The sequence below is a fragment of the Tyto alba genome, unplaced genomic scaffold, assembly GCF_018691265.1.
Source record: "Tyto alba isolate M040663 unplaced genomic scaffold, T.alba_DEE_v4.0 Super-Scaffold_17, whole genome shotgun sequence".
Taxonomy (NCBI): Eukaryota; Metazoa; Chordata; class Aves; order Strigiformes; family Tytonidae; genus Tyto; species Tyto alba.
Window position 1 is genome coordinate 6517591 of NW_024881279.1, and position 24630 is coordinate 6542220.

A 24630-nucleotide genomic window follows, 5' to 3' on the forward strand; every position below is an offset into this window, starting at 1 on the left:
TCCTATCATGCAGAAGCTCAAACTTTACTTGCAAGTCTTTGCTTGATACAGGATGTAGATAGATATCAAAGGTATTACCAAAGGCAGTGTAAGTCACTCAGTTAAACTTTTATCCTATCAAAACCAAAATATTTCTTCTCACAAAAAAAACACTGTATTTTATAAATAAATAAATAAGAAAACATACTTGCTTAAATGCAAGCAATCACTTTCACAGAGGATGGCACATAGAACACAAAGTACATACTGTTAGTCACAGCACTGCAACCAAACATAATTCTCTGTTTATTAATGGATTGATAAATTCTAATATATTAGACATACTGAAATCCATACTTCCTTTTCTTTTGTTTTAAACAGCTAAAGTAGTTTAAGAAACTTACCTCAGAGTACTTAAACAGCCGAGTTTGAAAAACGTTTTCTGCGCCAGCTGCCCTCACTGACCAAGCATTCCTTTGTCATTTATGGTTGTTTAAGATTATGGCAAAAGATCAGCCTGTAGTTCCTCATTGAAGAATAGCAGAACTCGATCAGTACTTCAGCAGTTAATCTGAAAATAAGGAAAATATTATTAGATCAAAGTTTTCAACAGTTTTAAACTCAGTCACAAGTCTAAACATCACGCTTGAGGAATTCTCCTTGTCAAATCATCAGCTTCTTGTTCTGAACAAAAAAGCATAAAGACCACATTAGCATGGCTCATGGGAGAGCACACGAAAAAGCAAACCCCCTTCTTCACTCAGGAGCTAACCAAACTTAGCCTTAACAATTAGGAAATAATTCTCAGACTCATTCATTCTTCCAAAGCATCACAAAGGGCTAAGTAGGATAGAAGTGTTTTATAGTACCTACCATACCAGAACATTTAATGTCTATAAAATTTTCAGAAGGATCTCAGGCCCTGGCTTAGCACACTATCTTTAAATGGCACAAACAAAAACAGAGTCCTAACTAAGGAACAACATAGAGAGTCAACCAGTTTTCAGTGGTACAGATCATATTTTCTAACAAGTTGATTATGTGTCTTAACTGCCAGTTCAAAGTCCAGGTGTCCATCACATCTAGATACAGGAAGCAACTTCCCCCACATCAGATTCCCTAGAACCTTATCTGGACATTTTTAATGTTCTCAGCTCTGAAGATATCTATAGACCACAGCAACAGCTTTTTTGGTTTTCTGTGGTACTAAAAATTTTAATTGCAGCTTAATGACACAATGGAGCCAACATAATGTCCAGATACACTCATCTCAGTTCCTTGATCTCACCCATTGCCTATTCCAATTAAACTCAAGCAACTACAACTGGGAAAAACTAGCTTACAACATACACGTACACACACAAACACAATACACATCACCAAAAGTAGACAAGAAAAAGGCTTTCCCTGGCTTTAAAGTATCCGTACTGAAACCTTAAAGTATCCATACTGAAACCTTCTGTTTCATAATTTGAGATCAGTATGAAAATTCAGCTGACGGACTTGAGAAAAGTACCTTCCCTCTCTTTGTTCCCGCACACTGGCTTTTACTTCTATTCCACATCAGAACAAAACAACTTCATCCTCACTTTCAAAGTCCTTACAACCTACTACTCCCATTTCAGTAGCAAAATGACAGTCTGTTCATTATCCTATGATAGCAGGAACCCACAGTCCTTCCAATAGTTTGAATAAATAACGTTTTCCCACTCCCAATTCTCCCCAAACTACACCCATCTTTTAAGGAAGCTGGGCATAAGCTCTACACAAAACTGTTTTATCCTCCTTCCCGAAATTTTCTTGCACTGAGTCCTACAGGAAAAAATATTTTGGGCTTACAAATGTTTAAAATCTTTGCCTATTGATGTAAGCAATACCAACCAACATTCCTTCCTATTCTTTGTCATCTGCCTCTATCTATTGCCTTGTATTTACACACAGGTTTCAAATCTGTTACATCTCGTACAAGTGGATCCTGGTCTGAGATCAGGACTCCAGTTGAGTTGACAACAGAAAATAAAGCATTATATTCCAGTCAACAGGCTTCACTTTTTTTGTGTGTTTGTTTTAACCAATCACGTTCAAATCTTTCACCGTGTATTCTTGGTTACTTACAGATCCCTCCAGATTTCAACAGTGAAGCAGTTGCAATTCATGACTCTCCTACACCTATAAAGACACTGCCCAGCCATTTTTCTTATTATATTAGTATATAAAGGGATAGTCAACATAATCTTTGCACACAAATAGATTTTAATCAATCCCAATATATCATGTAATTTTTAAAATACAAAGATGCACACAGTCTACTTTCTCAAGTTGTACTAAAGTCAACCTATCCACAGTGAAACAGAAAGACTAACATTAGCCAACCCTGGGGTTAATGGCAGCTCAGAAAAAAATCTTTGATGGATCTGCCATAATGCTTCAGGCTCCCTTGCTAAAACAAACAAACCTTCAAAACAAACATCACCTAATAAAAAGAGCAAATTAGAAGCAACCACTTCTTTATAATTCAGCACCAAATGAACAATCTTGAGGTCCAGCTTTCTTAGCTAATGTAACTTTGTTCTCAGTCAGCTGACATAAAAGCACAACCATTTTACCAGGTGCTGCAGACAAATAGGCTACCTGAATATTAATTTCATTCAGGAGACATGAAAAAAAGAAAAAAGACAGACTTCTATTTTAATTATCTTGGCAATGTAACAATGCAGTTGAAACAGCCTAGTTGTCTCTTTTTTATAGTAAAAACTGGATTTACAACCCAAGTTTACACTTTAAACAAAGCTTTATATGGCTTATCAACTAGAAGAATTAGTGAAAGCCTAATTTTCAGCCTCTCAGATACACACATCCTTATATATACACTTCAATATATCATTATACAAACCAATTTCTTTTCAGAGCATTTAAGTTTTTTGCCTCTTTGTACAGGCTTTGGTGTAACCTTCACAGGCTGTGATACAATGCATCTGATATTCACCAAGTCTAGAAAAAACTAGAAACTTTAAAAAGTTATCAGACTTCCAGCAAGTTTTACTTCCTGTTATTTCCAACATTGTAAAACTGAAGGACAGGCTCAGAAACTGTTAATAATTAAATACTATATCTCTACTTTTTATATTGATCAATATCTTTTCCACTTGCCATCTCTTGACTCAGGACATACACCACTTCAGTGCAGACACCTATGAAAACTAGGACAAGATATATAACCTACAGAATTATTTTTACAGTATTTTACAAATAAAAAGCAATATTGGGGGTGGGGGTGTGTATTAGGTTTTTTTCTTTTCTCATGATTGAACACCTCAGAAAACACAGGCTGATCCATTCAGTCAATTATTCCTACTTTTCGCCATATTATCTTGACCCGTTTGAACATGTGCTTCCCCCTCCCAATTTCACAATCTATATGTCCCACAAGTCCTATCAAGAGAAACACAAAAAAAAAAAAAAAAAAACAAAAAAAAAAACAACCACACCAAACCTCACACACCTAGCTTGTGCTTTATTATAAATATTCTGGTTGCTTCTTTCTCAATCTACCTCTCCCTCTTGTCACTCAAACATTTACAAAGATCTCCTAAACTACAATAATGTTCAACAAAACTTTAACTATAGAAAACTAAAAATACGCCTTATTGTGACCACATATTATACCACAATTTTACAAGAGGCTGAAAAAAACTATGCTATGTCCTATGCAACATCCTGAGGCCAAGCATCTTAAATGAGGGTAAAACACCAAGTTTCACTCTGTATTGTGTGTTTCAGTGCTCTCATCTGTTATTTTTTTAATTCTGGGTTTTGGGTTGTTTGTTTTTTTTTAAATAAGGCAAGTACTTCATAGAGACTGCTGGGAAAACAGCACCACGAGTTTTATTTTGCCATCATAATAGCATTCACTTATCTTGGCAACTGAAGTATTCACACCCACATATGAAATGCCACTAAAGGAAACACAGAATACATGGCTAACAATATTGGATGAATACATATGAAAGTTTAGACTTAAATTTAGTTCAGCTTTTACATTACTGGCTGAGGTACAAATATACAGGTGTCATTTTAAATTAAAGTCCTCAGGGCTCCATCACCTTTCCTTAAAACAAAGGAATGAAACAGTAAGTAGTAAAAATAAAACAAGCTAGGCTACAAACTGAAAGCATTCCATAGGAATTAAAACATTAATTCGGCATGTAGAATTTTTGCTACGAGTCTCAACTATTTAACCAATTCCTTTATTTTCTTGTTTTATCTAGCAAGAAATTCGTATGATTTGTGAAGCCAAAAACCAAGTTAACAGCAACTACCGTTCTGCTCCATTTTTAATATATTATTTTGTGGGATTAGCAAACATCATAACTGATTTTTTTTTAACATATAAAAAGTATAAAATAAATGTAAGATTTTTAGACAAGGAAAAAAAAAAAGTGTTATAGGGCAATGAAACCACTTGTCCCTACTTCTCAGGAAATACACCTCAAGTTTAGACTTTGGCTTTTTCGGCCCACAGTGCTGTTATCCTGTGAGCCACCCACATGCCTGCACACAGGGTCACATATACATCCTCCAGTACAAAGAGGATCAAAGCTCATTTTTTGCAATACAAGGTTTATTTACAAATAAAATTCCACAAAAACATTAAGGTACCTCAAAGTTTTTAATTTCTATCTCTGTATTTGATAAAGAATGTATTGGTGTTACTTATATAACTAGAAAAAAATCTGTGATGTCCTTCTGGATGCATACAGTAAACATACTTTTAAGTCCAAACAAATAATTCATTTCTTTAGCTAAGAAATGGTCAAAGTTATAGCAGATTTTAAGAATTTCAAAATGATGGTCTAAATGTATAACCCAGATTCCAACTTGGAATCACAGAAACTTTCCTCATGTAATGACATCACCCCAAGCCAGTGGCCAGGTATGGGCAGGAGCAAGGTGGCTCACCTGCGGAACTTTGTACCAGCTCACTGTAGAACATACAGTCCCATCTGGCAACTGCTGTACTACACACAATCTATATTTCTTAAAAACTGGCAACCAGCACTCAGCTCTTTGCTCTTAAGTTTTATCAAGATAAATGGAAATGGATTTTTAAATTTTTTTATGTAATGTCATGATCATAACAACTGACACTGATGATTTTTATGCTATTTGTATATTCAAATTACTGTTAGCACTCCCAATGGTTAAAATGCTTTTGGGCAGTAGAGCCTTTGCTCAACTGATTTTCAGCTTTTGTTCAGATCGCAAATAAAAAAAGAGTATTTTGCTCATTTGAATTAATCCAGTCAAAATTGAAAAGATGGCCAAGTTGGGGCAGGGGGCACGGCTTGGAGGGAAATAATAAAAAAAAAAAAAAAAAAAAAAAAACACTGAAAAAAAAACACCCCAAGTTTTAAGCAAACAAACTACCACAAACTCAGGACACAGAAAAGGACAAACAATACTTGTCTCAAGAGCATAGTTAAAAGTATGCAGAGCTGTGCAAGTGCTTGCTTGAATACAAAGAGACACAGAATATCTTTCATGTAGAAAGAATATTCAATTTTAGAGCTACATTTAAGTACTCAGTAATATATTTGAGTAGTCAAAACAAAATTTATTTAAAGAGAGAAGTTTCAAAACCAGCAAGACTAACTTAAAATAGATTCTTAAAGTAAGATTTCCTCTTTTTAGCTGTCAGTGAAATCAGCTATTGAAAGACAATCTAGTCAAAAGTCTGGACTGGCAAATCAGACAACTGGGCTCAGTTATTATTTTAAATTTAACAAGCTGGTCTTTTTAGGAATACATTCCCCCATCCCCATAAAGGAATAATGTTTTAAAATAGGTATAACCGCAGAATTTAACTTGCGGTGTTGAAGGAAACCACGTTAGAATAAATGTCTTTTCAAGTAGATGCAACTTTCCTGCTCCCTTCATTCCTTCGTATGGTTATTAACTCTCCACTGACATGTTTGCTTTCTGGTTAAATAGGAATCAAAAGGAAACAGGCTTGCTGAAGTTTCGCACACAATCACAAAAGAAGTCAGCAGAAGCATGAACACCAGCTCTTTAACTAATAAACTCACTACTTGCACATATATGCCTTCACCTGTGTGCTCTCACACACACACACCCCTCAACTTAATTAGCTGAAATTCTCCATCATCTGCCACTAGCACTTCTGAGACAGCCTCAGAAAATACTCAGCTGACAAAATGCTGGTTATACTGATAAAGCAAATAAAAGCACAAAAAATCATCAGATTTAGTAAAATGCAATTGTGATACAGTAGCAAGCCTTCTAATTTACAAATTAGAACAATTCAAATTAAGCCTTTTTGTCCTTACCATGAAATAAAGCAACCAAACAACTCATGAAAGCTCCCCTAAAAAACATATTACTAAAATTGATAGAGTTTTGGATTTTATTTTTAAAATTTACAAGCCAAGAAACCACAGTATTGATTAGTATTTATCTTCCAGCCATTAAAGTTTAGTCTATGGTTTCAGCTGACAGAACCTGATTACGTTTCCTCTGAAAAAGCCCATCATCAAATACAGATCTTCACAAGAGGCATATCCTGTCTACCTCTTCACAACAGGCAGAAACATGGATGGGTATTAGTCAAACTAAATATAAAATTTAGGAAAAGAATCCCTACAAAACTTAAAATTTTAATAAGCAAATTAAGCGTTTAGCAACTGTACTGCAATAACATTAGTAAAGCCTCAAATACAGTGACTGATTTAAGCAACATTCCAAAAAATTTTACATTTTAAAAGAGCAAGCTGAGAAATCACCAAAATATTAGCTAATTTAAGTGTTTTGATATGCAAAGATAACAATTTATATTAACTTACTAGATAAAATCCAGAGGCGTTTTAACAGCATTACAGCAATTCATAATCCTTCTTCAACTCTACTGTAGCAAGAGGAATTAAATAAAATCATCAGTGATAACAGAAAAAAGTAGATGTTTCCTCACTGCTTCACACCCACCACTGAACACTGCCAGATTTGCTCTCAGCTGCTGCTGCCAGTGCACATGTGCAGAATTATAAAGAAACTTCCTGCTCACACAGATCCCATCACATTCTTAACAACAGTAGTTAATAAATAAAAAGGCTTTTGTATCTTGTGTAACAGTTAATTATATTCATCCTACTTGCCTCCCCCCCCAAAGCAAAGCTGTATTCCACCAACCACACATGTATAATTGCCACTACATCAGATAATACAGAACTTAATTGCAAAGGCATTATAATAAGTACAGCAAGGTAACAGACAGGAAGAAATTACCAGTAAAACTATGCAATTTGAGAGGTTCGCATTATAAAACCAAAGCAGTTTTACAACTGTCACTGCTGTTAAGACAGACTTTGGAACAGAAGTCAAGCTACTTCAGAGACACCAAAAAAGCAAACTATAAATATATAATGCACTTAATTTATTATACATAAGTTATCCTATTACATACATTTATCATCAGCTTGTTTCTCTGCCTCCCAAACAGCTAAGCAGATATGTACATTGGAACCCAAAACATTACAAAATGTAATACATTATCCATTCGCTATAGAAACGCTGCCTCTGTCATAACGATGACCACGTGCCACCAAAATAAAGGACAGTCTTAGCATCCCCACTGAAGGAGTAAGACGTTTCAATGAAAAGTTCAATTCTGTAGCAATGATTCTTTGAATTGCAGGGAGAAGGGGAGGGGGGAAGGGGGAAGGGGAAAAAAAAAATAAAAAAGGACTGCTAATGAGGTCTCCTCCACAACCAATTCTTGTCACAACTTGGTCATGACCAAATTTGAAGATACCACCAGAAATTACAAGGCCAGAAATCACATTGAAGGCTAAAAATGGGTAACCTGATTACATTAAAAGAGTGACAAGACAACAAAAGATTTAATGAAATGTGAAGTTCAGCAGAAAGGGGGAAAAAACCTTTCAAATATACATGCTTTAAAAAAGAGCATAAAGGAAGAAAGAACCACTTTCATACGAGTCCAGCTCTCATCTTTTCAATTTTGTCCAAGTATTATTATCCTACACAGCTGAGTACAAATTTTAATCCTGAAGACACTGCAGGGAACACTGAAAAGCAGAGACGTATGGAGAGAGCTGCTAGCGAGACTGGAACCTGGACAATCACTTCAGGGTTCCCACCAGATACTCCATCCTCACAGAGCAGCTGCCCCACCCAAGCGTCCCTCCACATGTCCAGATAGTGAAGAAAAGAAAACATTTAAAGCTCTCTATATAAGAAAAGCCTCTGCAACCAGAGTCTTTGTTACAAATATAATGCAGTATCTTTATTTTTAGCTCAAGTTTGTCATGTTTTTCTTCTTTTAAAGACAAATATACAGTATAAAATTTCATACATTCACAGGTGAGAGACCATAAAATTTTTTGCTACTATCACAATAGAACTATTCATTTCACTATAATGAGAATATGGTCCTATATCCAGTTCCAAAATATCACCCATTTCTTGTACTGAATGACTCCCATATGTTGCAAACATAACAGGTTTTCAGCACCATAATCACCTTCTACATTATGCTTTTGAAAAGTTCAAAACAAATCAGCTCTATAAAAAAAAAAAAAAGCCTGGTAGAAGACACAGTAACAAATACATTATCTTTCAGGCTGTAAGAATACACAGAATTCATCTGAATTGACTGAACTTTCATAAATCCCAATAGTTGCCTCTGAAGCCAGTACAAAACTGCAAAAACAAATCTAAATATACTAAAGCCTTGAGGCAGCAAGTCATTATTCACAGTTTTTGCAGGTAAAATTTATAACTTACAAAAAATAATAATCAGCAAGAGACTCAAACATTAATTGCCCAATTTCACTAACTTTCCAGGAAGCAATGCAAAATTCTCTGCCTGAATACAATTTTGACATGAGACATACAACCTCTCTGCTGAGTAACCGATATATCCGCCACTTTAAAAACTGCGTGACAAGTAACAAATCTCCCTCTTTCAGAGCGCTTCAGAGGATTTAATATTCCTCCAAGTCTCTATCTCCTCCTCAGATGTTTTGGTTAAAATGTTATTTTTTTTTGGTTCCTAAGTAACAGTCCTCACATCTGAAATTATTGATAAATGTATAACTGATTCTGCAATACAAGAAAAAAAGGTTAAAAGGTTTACCATCTTTCATCCTCACAGATCCAAAAACTGAGTTGCCCTGCAAGATCCCTGCAAGATGCCAATTCACACTCATCACAATGGCTAGTAGATTTTTGGTTTGTGTGCTAACATAGCAGCAAAAAATAATCTAGTGTTACACACAGAATTTAAGGACAACTTGAAGGTATTCTCTTACCGACATCACTTCCTCTTCCTTAAAACTGCAGCTTCTGGGGGGGGGGAGGGAAGGGAAAAACCAAAACAACAACCAAAAAGAAAATCTAAACTAAAAAAATCACCTCAGACTTGGCAGTTTTACTCACTTTCTAATGAGCCCTTGAACATTTGACCAGAGATCAAAAGGCTGAGTATTTGAAAAGGAAAAAAACACCACAAAAAGCCTTCACACAGAAAGCAGGGAGTTTCATGAAGCGTAGTAATGTCTATTCCAAACACATGGAATATTTCTTCAGCCTCACCTGCTTTTGCAAACAAGCTGTTACATACATTAAAGAGAAATGCTTCACTGATTGCACAGGTCTCATTATGAGCCACACATGACAAATGTTAATTTAAAGTCCTTTAATGAGGTGTTAGAAAGTCCTCCAACCTTACAAGCAGTACATACAGCAAGAGCCCAAACTAAACTATCATTTGCGAAACTCTGATGTTTTGACATGCTGTCCATGTCAAAATTTGCAAGCATTAGAAATTATCAGGAGCTCCTTCTAGTCAACTTCTTTAAATGCAACCATGAAACACTCGACTGATTTTTCTAAAATAGCACTGTAAATTTCCAGTTTGATGCTTTCAAAACATTGAGATAATTGTTTCCTTATTGCAATGCTGTCAAAGACAAGGAAAAGATCCCTATGGTGCTAGACAACATACAAAATACAGACAAAGCAGATAAAATCGATTTTAAATACCTTCAAATCTATGCAACAGAGAACATGTAAAGCAATTTACTAGTAATGAGCAGTAAAATAAAAAAAAGATAAAAAACAGACTAACAATATAGATGAATTTATTATAATACACAGCAACAAACTAGCTTTTTAATACTCTTTTTTATGCTGGCAGATTAAACTGCAGAAAAGACTGAAAAACTTCAAACCTAAATCCTGATCCAGTTCAACAATTTATTCCAAAGTCACATATTAACTATTCCATCTCTGAGGACACTCAGGAATACACTCCTGAAAAAAAAAAAAAAAAAAAAAAAAAAAAAAAACAAACAACTGTGTGGGCTTTTATATACTAAGTTTCTTTTTTTAAACAGGCAAGAGAGATTACTTGGTATCTACTTTTTTCATTTAATACCTTTTTTCCCCTCCTTGAGCCTGGCAACAATAAGAAATTTTGTCAAAATTTAAAAATGCAGACAGACCAAAGAACTGAAGAGTAAAAGAGCTGTGCATTAAAGTTCAAGTTGCAGTGTTTGACTGCAGCTTTTTTGTTTTTTTCAAACCTGGAAAAAGTACCCTAACACTGGAGCATCCCACGTTAAAGCAACTTTCAGTAGCAAGAAGCATTTACTCTCAAATGTTTAAATCCCTAAGGAGCTTCCAAGAACAATGGAAGCCCACACTGACAGATTCCTCAGAAGACACATTTGGTCACAGGCTAGAGCGTGAAGTCCACGACCTAGCATTCTTAATGCCAGCGTTGCCTTCGTACTGACAGTAGGTTTAGTGATTACCCTTCTTTAAGTTCTGGAACCAACTTTGCTGGCAGGGAGCGGCTAAGCTAACAGTGTCAGCGTGCCAAGTCCCATCGCGGGGGGGCTACGGCTGATCCATCGTGGGAGGAGGGCACAGGCTCGGCAGACAACTCCGCTGGAAGAGCCGAGAAATCCCTGCGGGCTGTCAGGGCTGCCTCGAAGGTCCTACGGACAACAGCGCAGCCTGGGAAACGAACGCACCGCGCTTGACAGCTCCCTCCGAGGGGCTCCGACAACTTCTGCACCGTGCCTGGCTCGTCCACCTCCGCTGCCCAGGCGAGGAAGTTCCCGCGCCCCTCCTCAGCGCCGGTCGCGGAAGGTTCCTGAAGCCTGTCGCGACATTCCCCCCCCCCCCCCCCCCCCCCTTTTTCGCCCCACATGCCGGAGGGGCGACCCCGGCCCGCGCAGCCCCGCGCATGCGCCCCGCCGCCCCTCACCGTTGCCGGGTGACTCGCCCTCCCCGCCGCCCTCAGCCCCCGCAGCAGGTTCCTCCGCCTCTTCCTACCCCGGCGGCCGGCGCGGGCCTCTCCTCGCCGCTCCGCTCTCCCTCGCAGGCCTCCTCCCCGCCGCTCTAACCGCGGTCTAGCCGCGCTGACCGACCCTTCCGTCCGTCCGTCCGTTCGTCCGTCGGTCCCCAGAGCCGCCCGAGCGCGCCTCCGCGAGCGAGGAGAGAGGGTGGCAGAGAGCGAAGGGAGGGGGGGGGGGGGGAATGTGGGGTGTGGGGGGGGTCCCCAACGGTAGCGGCGGCAACTGGCGGAAGTGACGCGCTGACTGACAGGTGCAGCGCGGCCCCCCCCCTCTCCCTCCCCTCGGGGTCACGTGCTGTGCGGGGCGGGGAGGGGGCGCTGGCGGCGGGGCGGGGCGGGGCGGTGCTGAGGGGAACCGGCCGCCGCCCCTCGGCCCCGGGCGGGAACAGCCGCCCGAGGTGGACGGGGAGGCTACCCGAGCCTCCGGCGCGCCCGGGAGCGCCGAGCAACGGCCCAGGGATCCGCTTTTTTGCTCTTGTTTTTAACCTGAGAGTGACTCAGCTATCCGCCGGCCTCGGCCCCTGCGGGCTCAGGGGGGGTGGCCGGAGGGTGACCGCGGGCCTTGGTGTCACCGCGCGGGCTCCTGCTCGGGTCTGCATTGATCGTACCCACGCTAAAATATTTCCTGTAAATTTTTCTGAATTAAAAGCGTCGACAGCGATCGCTCCCAAACACTCCTCAAGCGTAAGCACGCCAGAAGTAACAAAGTGCCCTTTGACAAAGAGCTAATGCATTTTGAAATACAAAATTTAGCACCCTTAAACTAAGTTAGCATAAGTTAGTGAGGAGATGCGAGCTTACACCAGAGGTGTTAAAAGCCGTGCCTGACAGTCTGCGGTTCCCACATGCCACGTTGAAACTACAACAGCTTTTTCTGTCATGCAGTGCCAGCAGCCATAGGTGGTGGGTTTAATAAAGCATTTAAGGAAATTTGGATTTAGTTAGTAAAAAAATCCTCTCAGGAAAAGGAGTGAAAAACTGACAAAGAATGTATGAAACAAAAAAAAATGACAGAAGTAGGATGGGATTAGTTGAAACTTTAATATTGCCAATAGCTGGGAGGGTTTTGTTTCAGGTTTTCCAACATGGATTCTAAATTTTATCTAGAGGTACATTTCTAAGACTCATTAAGAGGTTTTACATTTAGAATCCAAAGAAGGGAGTGTCAAAATCCCACAGTAAATTAGCCTGATTTTAATCATATCTAAAACCATATTTTCCTCCTAGAAGATTTGGTATCATTAGGAGGTGCTATACAAAAACACTAAAATGTGTAGGGTCAGGGGAAGCGACCTCTCAGCAGGTTCATATTTGCTGTCAGTCTGCTTCCACAACAGATATCTACACTTGAACAGCTAATAAAATCTCCTTGCATCAGGATGAGGTTTCCGAATTTGTATTTTGTATACATAGCTGTGTTCTTTCTGATTCATTTAGCCTCATCAACAACAATAAAGATACTGAATCAGAACAAGCTGGCAATTTTGTTGATGAAACATGGGAGAGAGCGGACTCCAGCTGGCTCTTCAGCAGATACATTGGCCAGTTGACAGGAATAAAACTGTAAGAAACCTGACACAGAAAACACACACGGGGAGAGGAGACAGACAGCAGAGGCAGGCAGGTAGGCGCTGCACAGCACCTGTTTGCTGATTTTTGAGTCCAAGACAGTGTATTCCCTCCTCTGAACTGGCTCTGAGTGCGCCATTTCATGCCAGCTTATCCTACCTCCTTTCAAACGCTTCCAACGTTCCTTGCAGGGGGCAGACATATGCAGTCCCAGGCTGCCATTTTAGTTTTTTCTGCTCACTTTCTGTTCTCACTGCCTGTTTCTGGTAGGTTGAGGTGAACCTGGGAGTTGTGGTTCTTTAGCCACTTTCTCTATGATAGTAAATTTAGAGGGAAGGGAGGCAACAACTTCATGGGCGGTTACATGGTTACACCCCCAAAATACAGCTGTTGAAGGTGTCTGCCTCTCAGATCATTGCTAAAAATTACAGTGGAGCAATGTAGTAGCTGTCCCCATCCATTTTCCTCTATCTCAGGACACAGCTCAAATTTTATGGTTGCATTTTGTAATCCTCCCACTTACACGATATGCAGATGGCCGCACAGCTTAGATGCCCAGCGCAGTTTCAACAGTCCAGGCAAGACAACACGGAGCTCGGAGAGGCTCCTTTACCCTCTCCAAACCTGCAGGCACACGCAGAGCAGCCCCAACAAAAGCAAGAGTTGTGCAGGTGCATGGCTGAAGTCCCACCATGTGACATAGGACTGTCACCCACATGTCAGGACATATGACAGTGCACTGCCTTGCACAGTGACAAGGCCCCAGGGTGAGGCTGCTCACAAGGAGAAGGACCCATTCCCCAGCTGCTGCACAGCTTGGCAGATGCATCAGGTCAGCATCTGGCTCCTAGGACCAAAGAGCCAGAGTGGCATGGCACCCTTGTCTCATCAGTAAATCCATGTCCAGAGCCACACCACAAAGGGTGAGCCATTTCTGTAGCTCCGTGTGTTATCTTACCAGTCCAGCTAAGCTGCTCGGCCTAAAAGTTTTGCAGAGTTTCTGCTGATAGGTGCTCAGAGAATAACTCAGTAGATCTGGAATTATTACTAGTGTAATTCCCTTGTTTTCAGGAAGAGCTATTCATAAGCACAAGTCATTATTACCGGTATATGTTGCAGAAGAACTGGAGCCATATTTCCTTCATGGGTCCCTGATGTCAGTCCTGACCTAGTATGACTTTAGAATAAATATTCTTTGAACACTTTAGTGTCCAAGCAAGTCTAGTTCCAGCAACAGCCCTGCATTACTCCTCATCAGAAATTGATGCAAATGAAAGAAAAATAGCCCTATCTGAACTGTGCTTATTGTTCTACAAGGCTTAGTACAAACTGAGCTAGAATACTCCAGAACTTAAATCAATTTTACAATGCCATCCAATCCATTGAAAGTTGATAGCTTGCCATGCAATTCTTTACCTTCATAGTGGGTCATTATCTTACTAGAAGGAAATGGAAATCTGATGCATAGCAAAGCAAGACACTGTCTGCTGTAATACCACTATACTATATGCCAAGAGTTTTTGCTTGGGGGGGAAATTATCTGTGTGTCAGCAAAGTATTTGCTTTTGGTTTTAGTTGTCCATCTACAAACAAATTATTTTATATACTCTCTTGGACTTGGAAGTGGTCAGTTTTTGTCCTAAATGGATCTTACTGGTATCTTGCAAAAATATTGACAAACATGAGTCCTTTCAACACTAAAGAAAAATTAGCAAACAGTAACACTTTCCAGCAGGTTGTTTTCCTTTCCTGTGTGTTTCATCCAGAAACAGAGACTTTACTTTGTTCCTCTTTTCCAGCATTATGAAATTTTCTAACAAACATTTGTTTCAGGATATCCAGCACAAAACACTTGGCTGTCTTGGACATCCGTAACTCTCCATGGAGGCTCTTGAATCAGCAAGTATCCAGTTCTCCTGACTCAGAGTGTTCAAAAGGGCACCTAAAAATCAAAGTCCATTTCTAAAGCTTTGCCCTGTATTAACAAATGAAGCTTCACAATGCTCAAACAAACAGGTGAAAGAATATATTTTATGGAAGCAGGACCTTCAGCACAGATGTAAGGATTTTTTTTTTAAGTTAGCGCAATATCAAAAGCACGTTCCGCACAAATGTCAGACATTTTTACTCATTTTTCTACCAGAGTTCTGTGATTAAAATAAACATTTACAGCATAAAATTTTTTTCCTGCCTTTGAATAGTTTTCAGAGCTGAATCTTGGTCTTGGAAGATCTGTCTTTAAAGTAGAGGTCTAGGAATATGGGGCAAATGTGACTTTTAAGGCTTGTTCACATTTTAATTACAGGGTTGCAGACTTAGCAGGAGATAATTCTCCCCTTCTTGAAATTCAAGACATTGAAAGGTTAATTCAATCTTCTCAGTTCCATTTCCTTCCTTCTGTTCCCCTTCCCACACCCCCCCCCCATCTGTAGACAGCTGAGTTATTTGAATTTTATGCAAGCTAGTATTCATCCAAAGGGAAAAATCATTCAATGTATGCATCAGACAAGCAAAAATTACAATATTGCACACTTTCAGTTTTTAATTCCTATTTGCTTTGCTCTGCATTCACCAGTTTGGGCTGTAGACAGGCATGAGCGCTAAAGCTAGTCTCCACTTAAAAGTTAACTTGAATTTAAGCTTGAATGTCCCTATCCCTTTTGAATTCCTCTTCTTTGTGCTCACAAGGTTCTATACTTAAGCTGCCATGGTACTTTTACCTTGAGTTGAGGAAAAGCTACAGTTCAAATTAGCACAATTTATCTGCTGCCAACACAATTGCTTTTTGCTGCTCCCATGTTATTCCATGGTGTGGTCACTCACACTCAAAGTATACTAACTCCAGAGGAGTCAGTTGGAGTGCACAGAGCTCAAATTAACCCAGTTATGAAGACATAGACTTACTAAGACCACAACTGATTTCTGTACTTTATCTATATTGGCAAGAAAAAAGCCATAGAAGTAGTCATTGACAACATTCTAGTTTGGTCAGGTTCTGAAGAGATAGCTGTTCACTTATGATGTTGCGAGAGGAAAATAGTCTCATCTTTTTTTTTTTTACATTAGAGAAGAAAAACAGCATTTAACATAACATAGTTGCAGTTTTCATTTGAACAGGCAGAAGTTAACAGATGTGGAACTTAGTGATTACTTCTTACATAATTGTTGACCTTGTACACAGTATGTAATACAGAGTAAGGCAAACACATAGGTATAACAAACTTATAAAATTGGAGAATCATTTTTGAAAAATATGATGTATGAATCCTCTCGAGAAGAAATACAAGTTTTTATTCTGGAAATTGCTCACAGAGATCAGCTAGAAAAGATACTTGGCTGCCTAGTCTCTTCCTCTGCTTCAGCAGTTTCATTTCTTTAAGCAGTTGAAAAACTTCAGGGTTTATCTTCTTTTCCCCAAAACATAAAACCTACTTAAGCTGCCAGGAGGTCTCAGGCTATTGAAAGTGAAATGATCTGGCAGCACAAAGAGAAATGCTGGTTAGACACCCATCAAAACTACATCCACAACCCTGTGTCCCAGAAGTCAAGGATACCACGCCTCTGCGTCTACCCCAGCACAACATGGACTGTAACGACAGACCCACCTATTGTCCTTTTTCCGCTGGGCAAAAAGAAAAGCTGAAGTTAATATCAAGTGTAGTAGATCTCTGGATTTTATTATTTTATCTTGGATTACGTTGGTTCCAACAGTGGATTGTTTAATTCCAGAGCAGCCAGCTGTACTGAGAAGAGCCACGTTTGAGCACACTCCCAACGCTCACCCAAGACTGCTCTGTCTTACTCTTTCCCCAAGAGCTGCTGCTTGCAAGAGATGCTTCTGTCCAGAGACAGAAAGGAGAGAGATTAAAAAAATGGGTGTTAGTAAAGACTGGAAGTCATGCTAAACTAGTGTTTCTAGACCAGTATTCATCACGAACTGTCATGTGCTCTATAGTGTATTAACTAATGTGACTAATATATCACATGCTTCTTTCCTCACCCTGTCTTTGGAAGAGAAGCATGGACATTTTGTATTAATTTCTTTAATAATGCATGCATGTGTCACCACATTTTGCTAGAAAAGGCCAGGCTGAAGCCAAGTCCTTCATGTTGGAAGACACACTTTTGGGTCAGTTCTCAAGAAAGTTCTGTTGCAGGAACCTCCATCTGGTTAAACTTCTGAAAATTCACCCCCATACTGAGTTTTGTAAGACCAAAAAAAGAGGGAGAGAGGAAATCTCCACTCCCACTAGCTTATGTTTTCTCTTTTTTCTCTTTGCTGTGATGGGACTCCTACTATAGACAGTTTAAACTCCAAAGCTATTTAGAAAACATAGGGTTGGAAAAAATAGCCCCAGCAGAAGAACTGTCTACAACTGATCTCTCCTTTCCCCCTATCATCTGTGTGCACCTACCCTTAAGGTTCAGTGGTCTCCATAAGGAAAATTACTTACTTTTATCATTACCTTAGGTAATGATAAAATATATAGTAGAAGACAAGTATCGAGTATTTACACCCCAGCAGTGCAGCATTACAGCAAACACTCTGCCAAAGAGAGATCATTGCCTTCCTTACACCCCCAGGATTCATTGTCTCTTAGCCTGGGAACCTGTCTCCGTTCCCAAACATGGATATTTTTTTTGGCAGCAGGATGGAACAAAAGGCACAAAGAGAACTAAGAAAACCCTTTCAGTGAAGCTGTACTCTTTTTTTTTTTTTTTTTCCCCTAAGGACGGGAAACCTTCTAAGGATAGCTTACAACACACCCAATCCTGCTACCTTTCTGGAAGGTGCTCAGTGTTCATAGGGACCTAAAGGATCTGGGGTGCTTGCAAATTCCAGCCCAGCTTTTGACCTTGAAAAATTAATCCCCCTACCTTTAGCACCAAAAATATCACAACATTTTGAAAATGAAATCACTGTTATATTTGAGTGGGTGTGTTATTTCGAGACAGCACTAATGTGATTATAAAATCAGTTGTGTCAGCTTATTGGCTCAGCTACAGGCACTGATCTGCTCGAGCGTCTGTTCCTGTAACCGGCTGCTCGCGTTAGGGTGCTTTGTCCCTCCTCAGCTCCGTATAGAAATAGATGCGATCTGATTCCCACCGTTGCACCAAAGAGAAAGAACCCCCTTCTTCTTGCAGTTGCCCACCTAGTCTCCATGAATCTTGGCATTTCTAGAGCACCTCTTGTGCCAAACATGAGCACAGCATCCTCCCGGCCTGGGAAAGGCTATAGCCCTTATATATACATATATACTTCTGTATGTCCCTGCAGCCCCAGCCCTGCGCAGCCTGGGCTCGCTGCTTCCAACTGACAACAGCCAAGGGAAAAAGCCGAGCAGCAGTGAGCTTCAAACCTCCCAGCCTCACTCTTCAGACATCCCTCCAAATTATTCTTTGCACTTGATCTCCCTTTAAACATTTCCTCTCACCTATTACTGCATCCTGGTAGCAAGTATTTGTTTTCCTCTGTTTCTCTGTGGGTGTCTGACAGACACTCAGTGGCTTGCGCTGCCAGGCACGGTTTAATGCTGTCAGTGGTGGGTGACTCACTGGTATCAGAGGTGTCAGTCCTGGCAGGTTTGACTCAGCCCTTCATCCTTTGGCAGCAGAATGAAAAAAAAAATTTCAATTTCCATTGTATCTGAGGCAGCTTTTCAGACACAGCTATACCAACATAGCTTTACGTGCTTTATGTGTATAGGATCTGTAAGGATCCTACAGTTTGCTTGTTCTGCTGGCTTGCTGTTTTTTCTCACTTCGATATGCTGGATCATTCAGCTGCCTCTGTGCACCTCAAAGACCATTGTGGTTCATTGCTACCACCGTCATCCCAAGGCCAGGTAAATGCCATGTTCCCCTTTTTGAAGGCGGTGACTCTGAAATCCTGAAATTAAAAACCTGTCAAATAACTGCTTTGCTGCTCATACAGCAAGAATATTTCAATTTCCAATAAAAAACATATGAGTAAAATATTACCTACCCATTTTTCCCTTCCATGACCAGCCTCAACACTGTGCAATGCCCTCAGGCCAAACTCCAAACTTTCCATACAAAAACTGCATACAGCGCTCTGTCCTACACAGAGTATGTGAACGTGAGACTTGAATCCAACATGAGCTGTGTTTGACCACAGTGTCATACATACAAGCTACAGAAACTTGGCAGGCACTTTATGCCATGGTCAAGATGTTCGTTATGGAGACGAGTATCTTCTGATTTCAACTGAGAGTGAGAGCGTGTCATTTCTCATCATTCTGTTACATGGACTAACACTGTTGTACCTTTCTCAGAAACCCAGCCCAATATCAATTAAAAACCCGTTCATCTTCAGCCTAAAAGTCTAAACAACATATCCCAAGATGTTTTTAATACTAGGTCTGCCAATAAATCAGGCAAATAAAATAGTGGTGGTGAAAAACCAAGCGTGCCCACCCTGTCTAATCGTGTTTAGAAAAGTGTGAGCTCTGCTGTGGATGTAAAGGCTGAGGCCAGGACTACACAGAAAGTCAGAAGGGAGATTCTTCTGCTTTGCTGTCCTGAACACTTCATTTGCTCCCTACATCTGAGAGAATTTGTGCCAGTCTAAAAATCTAAGATGTTTTGACCTTGTAATCTCTCTTCATAATAAGAATTCTAATTCTTACTTGTAAAAATGGACAAATATTTAAGAAACTGAAATTCATGAACTGCCTGAATTCATGAATCATTCAGATTGTATTTTAAAGTCTTTTCTGATCTTTTGATCTTCTAAATCTGGTGTCCAACCTAACAAGAAGAGGTTAATGCTCTCTCTTTAAACAGACACAAAGACTGTTCAGTGCCAAATCTGAGCTACGGCTTACACCGAATATTCAGCCAGTGGCCACCTTCCTGCTTATTCCCAGTGGGTTTCAGTCAAGAACACAGCTTTCTATTTTTGACAATTGGTTGAACTAATGGAGTGGAAGCAAGGGAACCGAGTCCTGACACTAAATATGACTGGTATGCACACACAGTGGTTTTGCATGGACAGCCAGTGCAGATGCAGAGGTAACCTAGCCAGCCTGCACAAGTCAACTGAGTTTTTAGTATAACAAAACTGTAGCTACATTGCTGCCAGGACAATCTTAGGTCCAGAAACAGCACAGCCAGGTTTTCACTGGGCTGAGCTCAGTGGGACCCAGACCATCTCTCTGGAGTTACAGCTGAGCAGCATTATGCAGGTTTTTCCATCACTACAGTATTCCATTCTCTTTTACCTCAGATACCACAGACATGGCTACAGAGACAAAATGCTTTTAGACTGATGTTTGCCAGGGCATGCAGCAACCCCTGCATTCCCTCAAAATATGGAAAATGGGATGAATAAAAGGAAGAATCACTGGGTCAAAAAGAACTACTGTTTATGAATGCTGATGAGGAAAAATAATTTTTCTGCATTTCACAGAATCATTTAGGTTAGAAAAACCTTTTAAGACCATCTAGTCCAACTGAAAACCTGATAATTATTTCAATTTAAGAAAAAATTGGAAGAAGAGGACCTTAAAACACATTTAAGCCATTTTCTCCATGCACACATATCAGACTCAAACCCCCTCTACCTAAGCCGATTATGCCAACAGAAGGATCCACAGCACCTTCCTGGGGCTCTCAATCAGCTGTGAGACATCTCTGCCTCCCTGAGCTCATTGTCCAGGCTCCCTTTATAACCACTAGAGAAACCCAGATACTCCTAGAGCACAATTAATTTTATCCCAAGTTAGTTGCTCCCTATTGACTACCATGGAGTCTAGACAAGTGATTCAGATGGAGACATCCAAAGTTACACAATGGGAAACCCACACCAGCACGTAGGAGGATGCGCACAGCCCTCCCCTCCCAAACCTGAGGGCCTTGAAAAAGGATTCCCCAAGTAGCTTTGTGCTGCAGAGCTGGAGCCATGTCACAGCCACAGGGATGTCCACAGCCCTCAACAGCAGCAGCTCTAGGAGGTGGCTACAGGTAGTGCCCATATCTAATACGAAATGTGTCTTGCGAATACAGGGAAGGGCTAATAGCTACTTTAAAGCTTTTTCTGAATTACATCACTCGGGACCTGCAGTGCATTCTCCCTTTGCTGCAACTGAAGAGATTCCCTGTGAGCCAGCCCGGCGTGGTCCACTCCACGGGGATGGGTGGAATAGAGGGAATGGCCACACAAGTGGTATGAGCAAACGAGGCTTCTTGCAAAGTGAAGGCAGGAAGGTTGGCTGTGGGCAGCTGCCTGGTTTGGCTTGTGGAGCCACACGCTGTCGGGCTGACGGAGGCACCAGAAAACGGGTCTGTGGCTACCAAAATGGGAGCGAATGAAAGAGACATTGCTTTTTCCTTTCAGGACACATTCCTGGATGCCAGCGTGGTGCTCCGGCTGTGCTTATTTTGGATTTGGTCCTCAACTGCAGCAGTTGTACCATGCCGGTGCTTAGAGCCCTCCTGAGTCCATGCATCTGCCAGCCTGGGCCAGTGCTGGATGATCCCCAGGCACGTTGCTGAATTTGCCTAAAAACTCCCCACAAACTGCAGCACCAGCCCTTAAATGAACTCCAGATCTCACCCTAACTCTGAACCTCAGCATTGTAAAAGAAGGGCAGGAAGAGAAACTTAAGTCTTAGTAAATGAGCAGAACAGAGGGGAAAAAAAAAAAAAAATCCCAAGATGTATTTTGGCAGTTTTCCATGTCAATTTTCCCATTTCCCTCCCTCATGCACTTTCTGCAGCAGCAATCTGTCCTTTCCCTAAACACTGAGCAATCCCAGCACTAAACTAATCAATATTAATAGCGATGGGCTCGGGCGGGGGGAGGAGAAGAGAGGAGAGGAGGGATTACCCTGACCTTTTTCAACTCACACTGCCTCAGACGGCCACCAAGCAGCTGAGGAGAGAGCAGCCAGACGGTAATGCCATGTGGTTTTAGTAGCTTTTAATTTTTAAATTTTTTTTCCTGTGAATATTTACTTCTGTTGTCTCAGTGCAGATAGCAATGAAATCTGATTGTCTTTGGGAAGAAAAAAATGTATTTATATCAGCCATCCCCCAGCCAAACCTTGCCTTGATGGGAAACTCCACTGAAATCAGGGGAATAAACCCCAGGCTGGATTTTGACTTGAATTTCTATTAAAAACAGGAATTGGCTTAGGGAAGTTTTGACAGGTGAAGTGTTGAATGCCGGTGTGCTTTGTGGATTTCTCTCATAATAGAGTATAATCAAACCCATTGAGCCTGTGACTGGGATACTGAGTGCTAGAGCAAACAAAGGGCTGGGTGAACCGGTCCTCTATTGTTAAGCACAAGTGTCCACAGCAGCTCATCCAGATACAGGGATATGTATGCACTCAGGACAGGGTGCTCAGAATTAAAGACAAATCCTATTAATTAAAACAAAATCATAATTGAAGCTCCTTGTTCATATTGGATTTGGGGTTTATTGTAAACTTTCTGGTTAGCAGCATTTCTTAAGAGAGAGATTTACATCAGGAGGCATGGTGGATTAGTGGCAATTAATGTATTGTATTTTCTTTACTGAGATAGTCTCATTTCCATGTGCAAAATATGATTTTTAAAAATTCTCTCTGAGAAATCTAGAAAAAAAATCTATTTATGTCTTTCCTCTTTTGCTCTGAAAGAGCCAAGCCTCAGGGAAAGGTCCCAGATTGAGGTGTTAGATTTGTGAGGGTATTTTAATAAACATTTTAATGGTGTTTTCCCATTTTTTCTTTCAAGCAGAAAATGTTTTGCAGATGGCTGATATCACAGCACGAGCTAATGAAGCCATGGGTGTGTTTTTCCTTTTTTCCTTTCTTTGTCAGGACTCATCATGTCCGACAAACCAGATTTTGCAGAAATTGAAACGTTTGACAGGACCAAGCTGAAGAAGACAGAAACCAGAGAGAAAAATCCATTGCCCACTAAAGAAAGTAAGTGCTTATGAGGCTATTTGAACTATGAGTAGCAAGGACACAATCTGTGTTGCAGTTCATATGCAAAATGAATACTAATCATAGGATTACAGGCTCAAACTCATCCCTAACTTTTACTGGGGATAATACTAAGATTTGTACTCTATGCTGGGCTTCCAAGGATACAAGTAGTCATAACTGATGGTGCATTTTGTCTGAAAAATCCTTTCTGATGGGATTGCTCTTGCTTATGCTAAAAGCAAGACCAGTTTTTCTGCTGATTGCAGGTAACAGGATCAAAGTGTTTGTAATTAGCACATTACCAATCTCTTTGGAGGCACAGACACACCGAAGTACCCTTGCACATCCCTGGCAGGCCAGGCAGCATCCCCCGACGGTGCCTGGGCTCTGGATGCAACATGTTACCAGGCAGATGAGCTGCTGCCTCCCACCGGTACCTGTTGTCAGACAAGAGAGCTCCAGGCACCTCCTCTGGGAATAAAGCTGTGAGAGAAGCCCATCCTCATCCTCATCTAACAGGCAATCTTCCTTAGAAAAGCGCCCCTGGGCTCTTCTCGTTCAGGGTGTCCTCCCGTACACACGCTGTGCGCAGGGTGAGGGGTGTGGTTCACACTCAACTTCGGATGTGAAAATAGCATTTCCCTGCATTTGGACCAGACATTGCGAGTGGTTAGTGATACTCTTCCGAAGGAAACCACCTTGGATGTGTCAGTACTGACAACCATGGAGACACACCATCCCTGACATAAGATACCTGTTTTTTTTCCATTTTATCATCCCTACCAATGCTAGAGCTGCAAATACGAGAGGAGGTTTGCACATCATGAACTGCACCCTACTAGCCATGCAGACACGGGAGCAGGTTGGCATTTCAAGGGTGGCCAAAGAAAGCAAGTGGGGACTTGCCATCCCCTGGCTTTAAGAATGACTGTAGAAATCTGTATCCTGTAGAATCATTACAATGTTTATTGATGGTGGTTTTGTTTCCTGTTTTTCTGGCAGCTATCGAACAGGAAAAGCAAAGTGAAAGTACAGCCTGAGCATAAAATTGAAGATGTGACTGCTGCTTCTTCAGTGGGGTTTTGGCTTCCAAGTTGGGTTGGTGGTTTTTGTTCCCGCATCCCATGTCTGTTGCCTATTTATTTTAGCTAACACTTGCTCATTTAATGTTCCCTGGGGAAGAAGTTTGTTTTGTGTTTGTTGAACAAGATACTATGTATTTGTATTCTTAAAACTGTAGTTCCAAGTTCTGTATCAACCCCATGCCTTGCCAAAAAAAAGCAATTTGCATAAAAATTGTTTTCTTAAACCTCACAATAAACAGGTTTCTTCTGATCAGCTGTCACTGAGCCTTGCAGAAATAGGGTTTACACTGCAACTCTTACTAGCATTCTTCTCTATTTGTTTGCATTGCTGCAGCAACTAGAGAGCACAGCCAGGTTAGGAGGAGTTGCCCCAGGGACCTACAGGTCCCCCTGGCCGGCACACAGCCCTGCAGAGCCCCAGACAGCACTGACACCCCCCCCCCCCAGGAACCCCCCCAACTGCTTTGCAGCAGCCTGGAGACTTCCCCTGTGTCACTCAAAATAGTGTTTCAGGGGAACTTGGAGAGACAAATTTTGTATGTTAGTAGCTCCTAAAATTTTAAACCCCCAGCTTGGCAGCAGGCATGAAAAAGATAGGAAGTTGCTGGCCTGCTTCAGTCCTGTTGAACAGTAGGTTAGAGGTCTTGTACAC

The 24630-nt window shown here is 40.8% G+C and overlaps 2 protein-coding genes across 9 annotated transcripts in view; one reads left to right on the forward strand and one right to left on the reverse strand.

The window, feature by feature from the left end:
* FAM13B (family with sequence similarity 13 member B) overlaps positions 1–11513 on the reverse strand; it is a 51448-nt gene extending 39935 nt beyond the window's left edge. The window contains exons 1-3 of one of the 6 annotated variants that reach the window (XM_042790012.1): positions 11359–11511; positions 6840–6898; positions 384–550 (exon numbers count right to left, since the gene is read on the reverse strand). The gene's annotated coding sequence lies outside the window, so the exon portion shown is untranslated. The other 5 variants (XM_042790011.1, XM_042790015.1, XM_042790010.1 and 2 more) reach the window with 5 other exon arrangements.
* Positions 11514–11756: 243 nt separating this feature from the next.
* On the forward strand, positions 11757–24228 carry LOC104366358 (thymosin beta 4 X-linked). 3 transcript variants are annotated; one of them, XM_033005935.2, is made up of 3 exons: positions 11757–13004; positions 22783–22890; positions 23896–24228. In XM_033005935.2, the coding sequence occupies exons 1-3, from the start codon at positions 12878–12880 to the stop codon at positions 23931–23933; spliced, it is 273 nt and encodes a 90-aa protein (XP_032861826.1). In that variant the 5' UTR covers positions 11757–12877; the 3' UTR covers positions 23934–24228. The 3 variants fall into 3 exon arrangements, with proteins under 3 accessions (XP_032861826.1, XP_032861827.1, XP_009971578.2); XM_033005936.2 differs by lacking the exon at positions 11757–13004 and adding an exon at positions 21289–21457; XM_009973276.3 differs by lacking the exon at positions 11757–13004 and adding an exon at positions 21536–21870.
* Positions 24229–24630: the final 402 nt, after the last annotated feature.

Excerpts from the sequence above, each read along its gene's own strand:
- LOC104366358 (XM_033005935.2), top strand. The coding sequence starts at position 12,878 with ATGGGAGAGAGCGGACTCCAGCTGGCTCTTCAGCAGATACATTGGCCA. Across the intron at positions 13,005-22,782 it reads CAGACAGCAGAGGCAGGCAG|GACTCATCATGTCCGACAAA; the intron begins GTAGGCGCTGCA and ends TTTCTTTGTCAG. Across the intron at positions 22,891-23,895 it reads TCCATTGCCCACTAAAGAAA|CTATCGAACAGGAAAAGCAA; the intron begins GTAAGTGCTTAT and ends TTTTTCTGGCAG.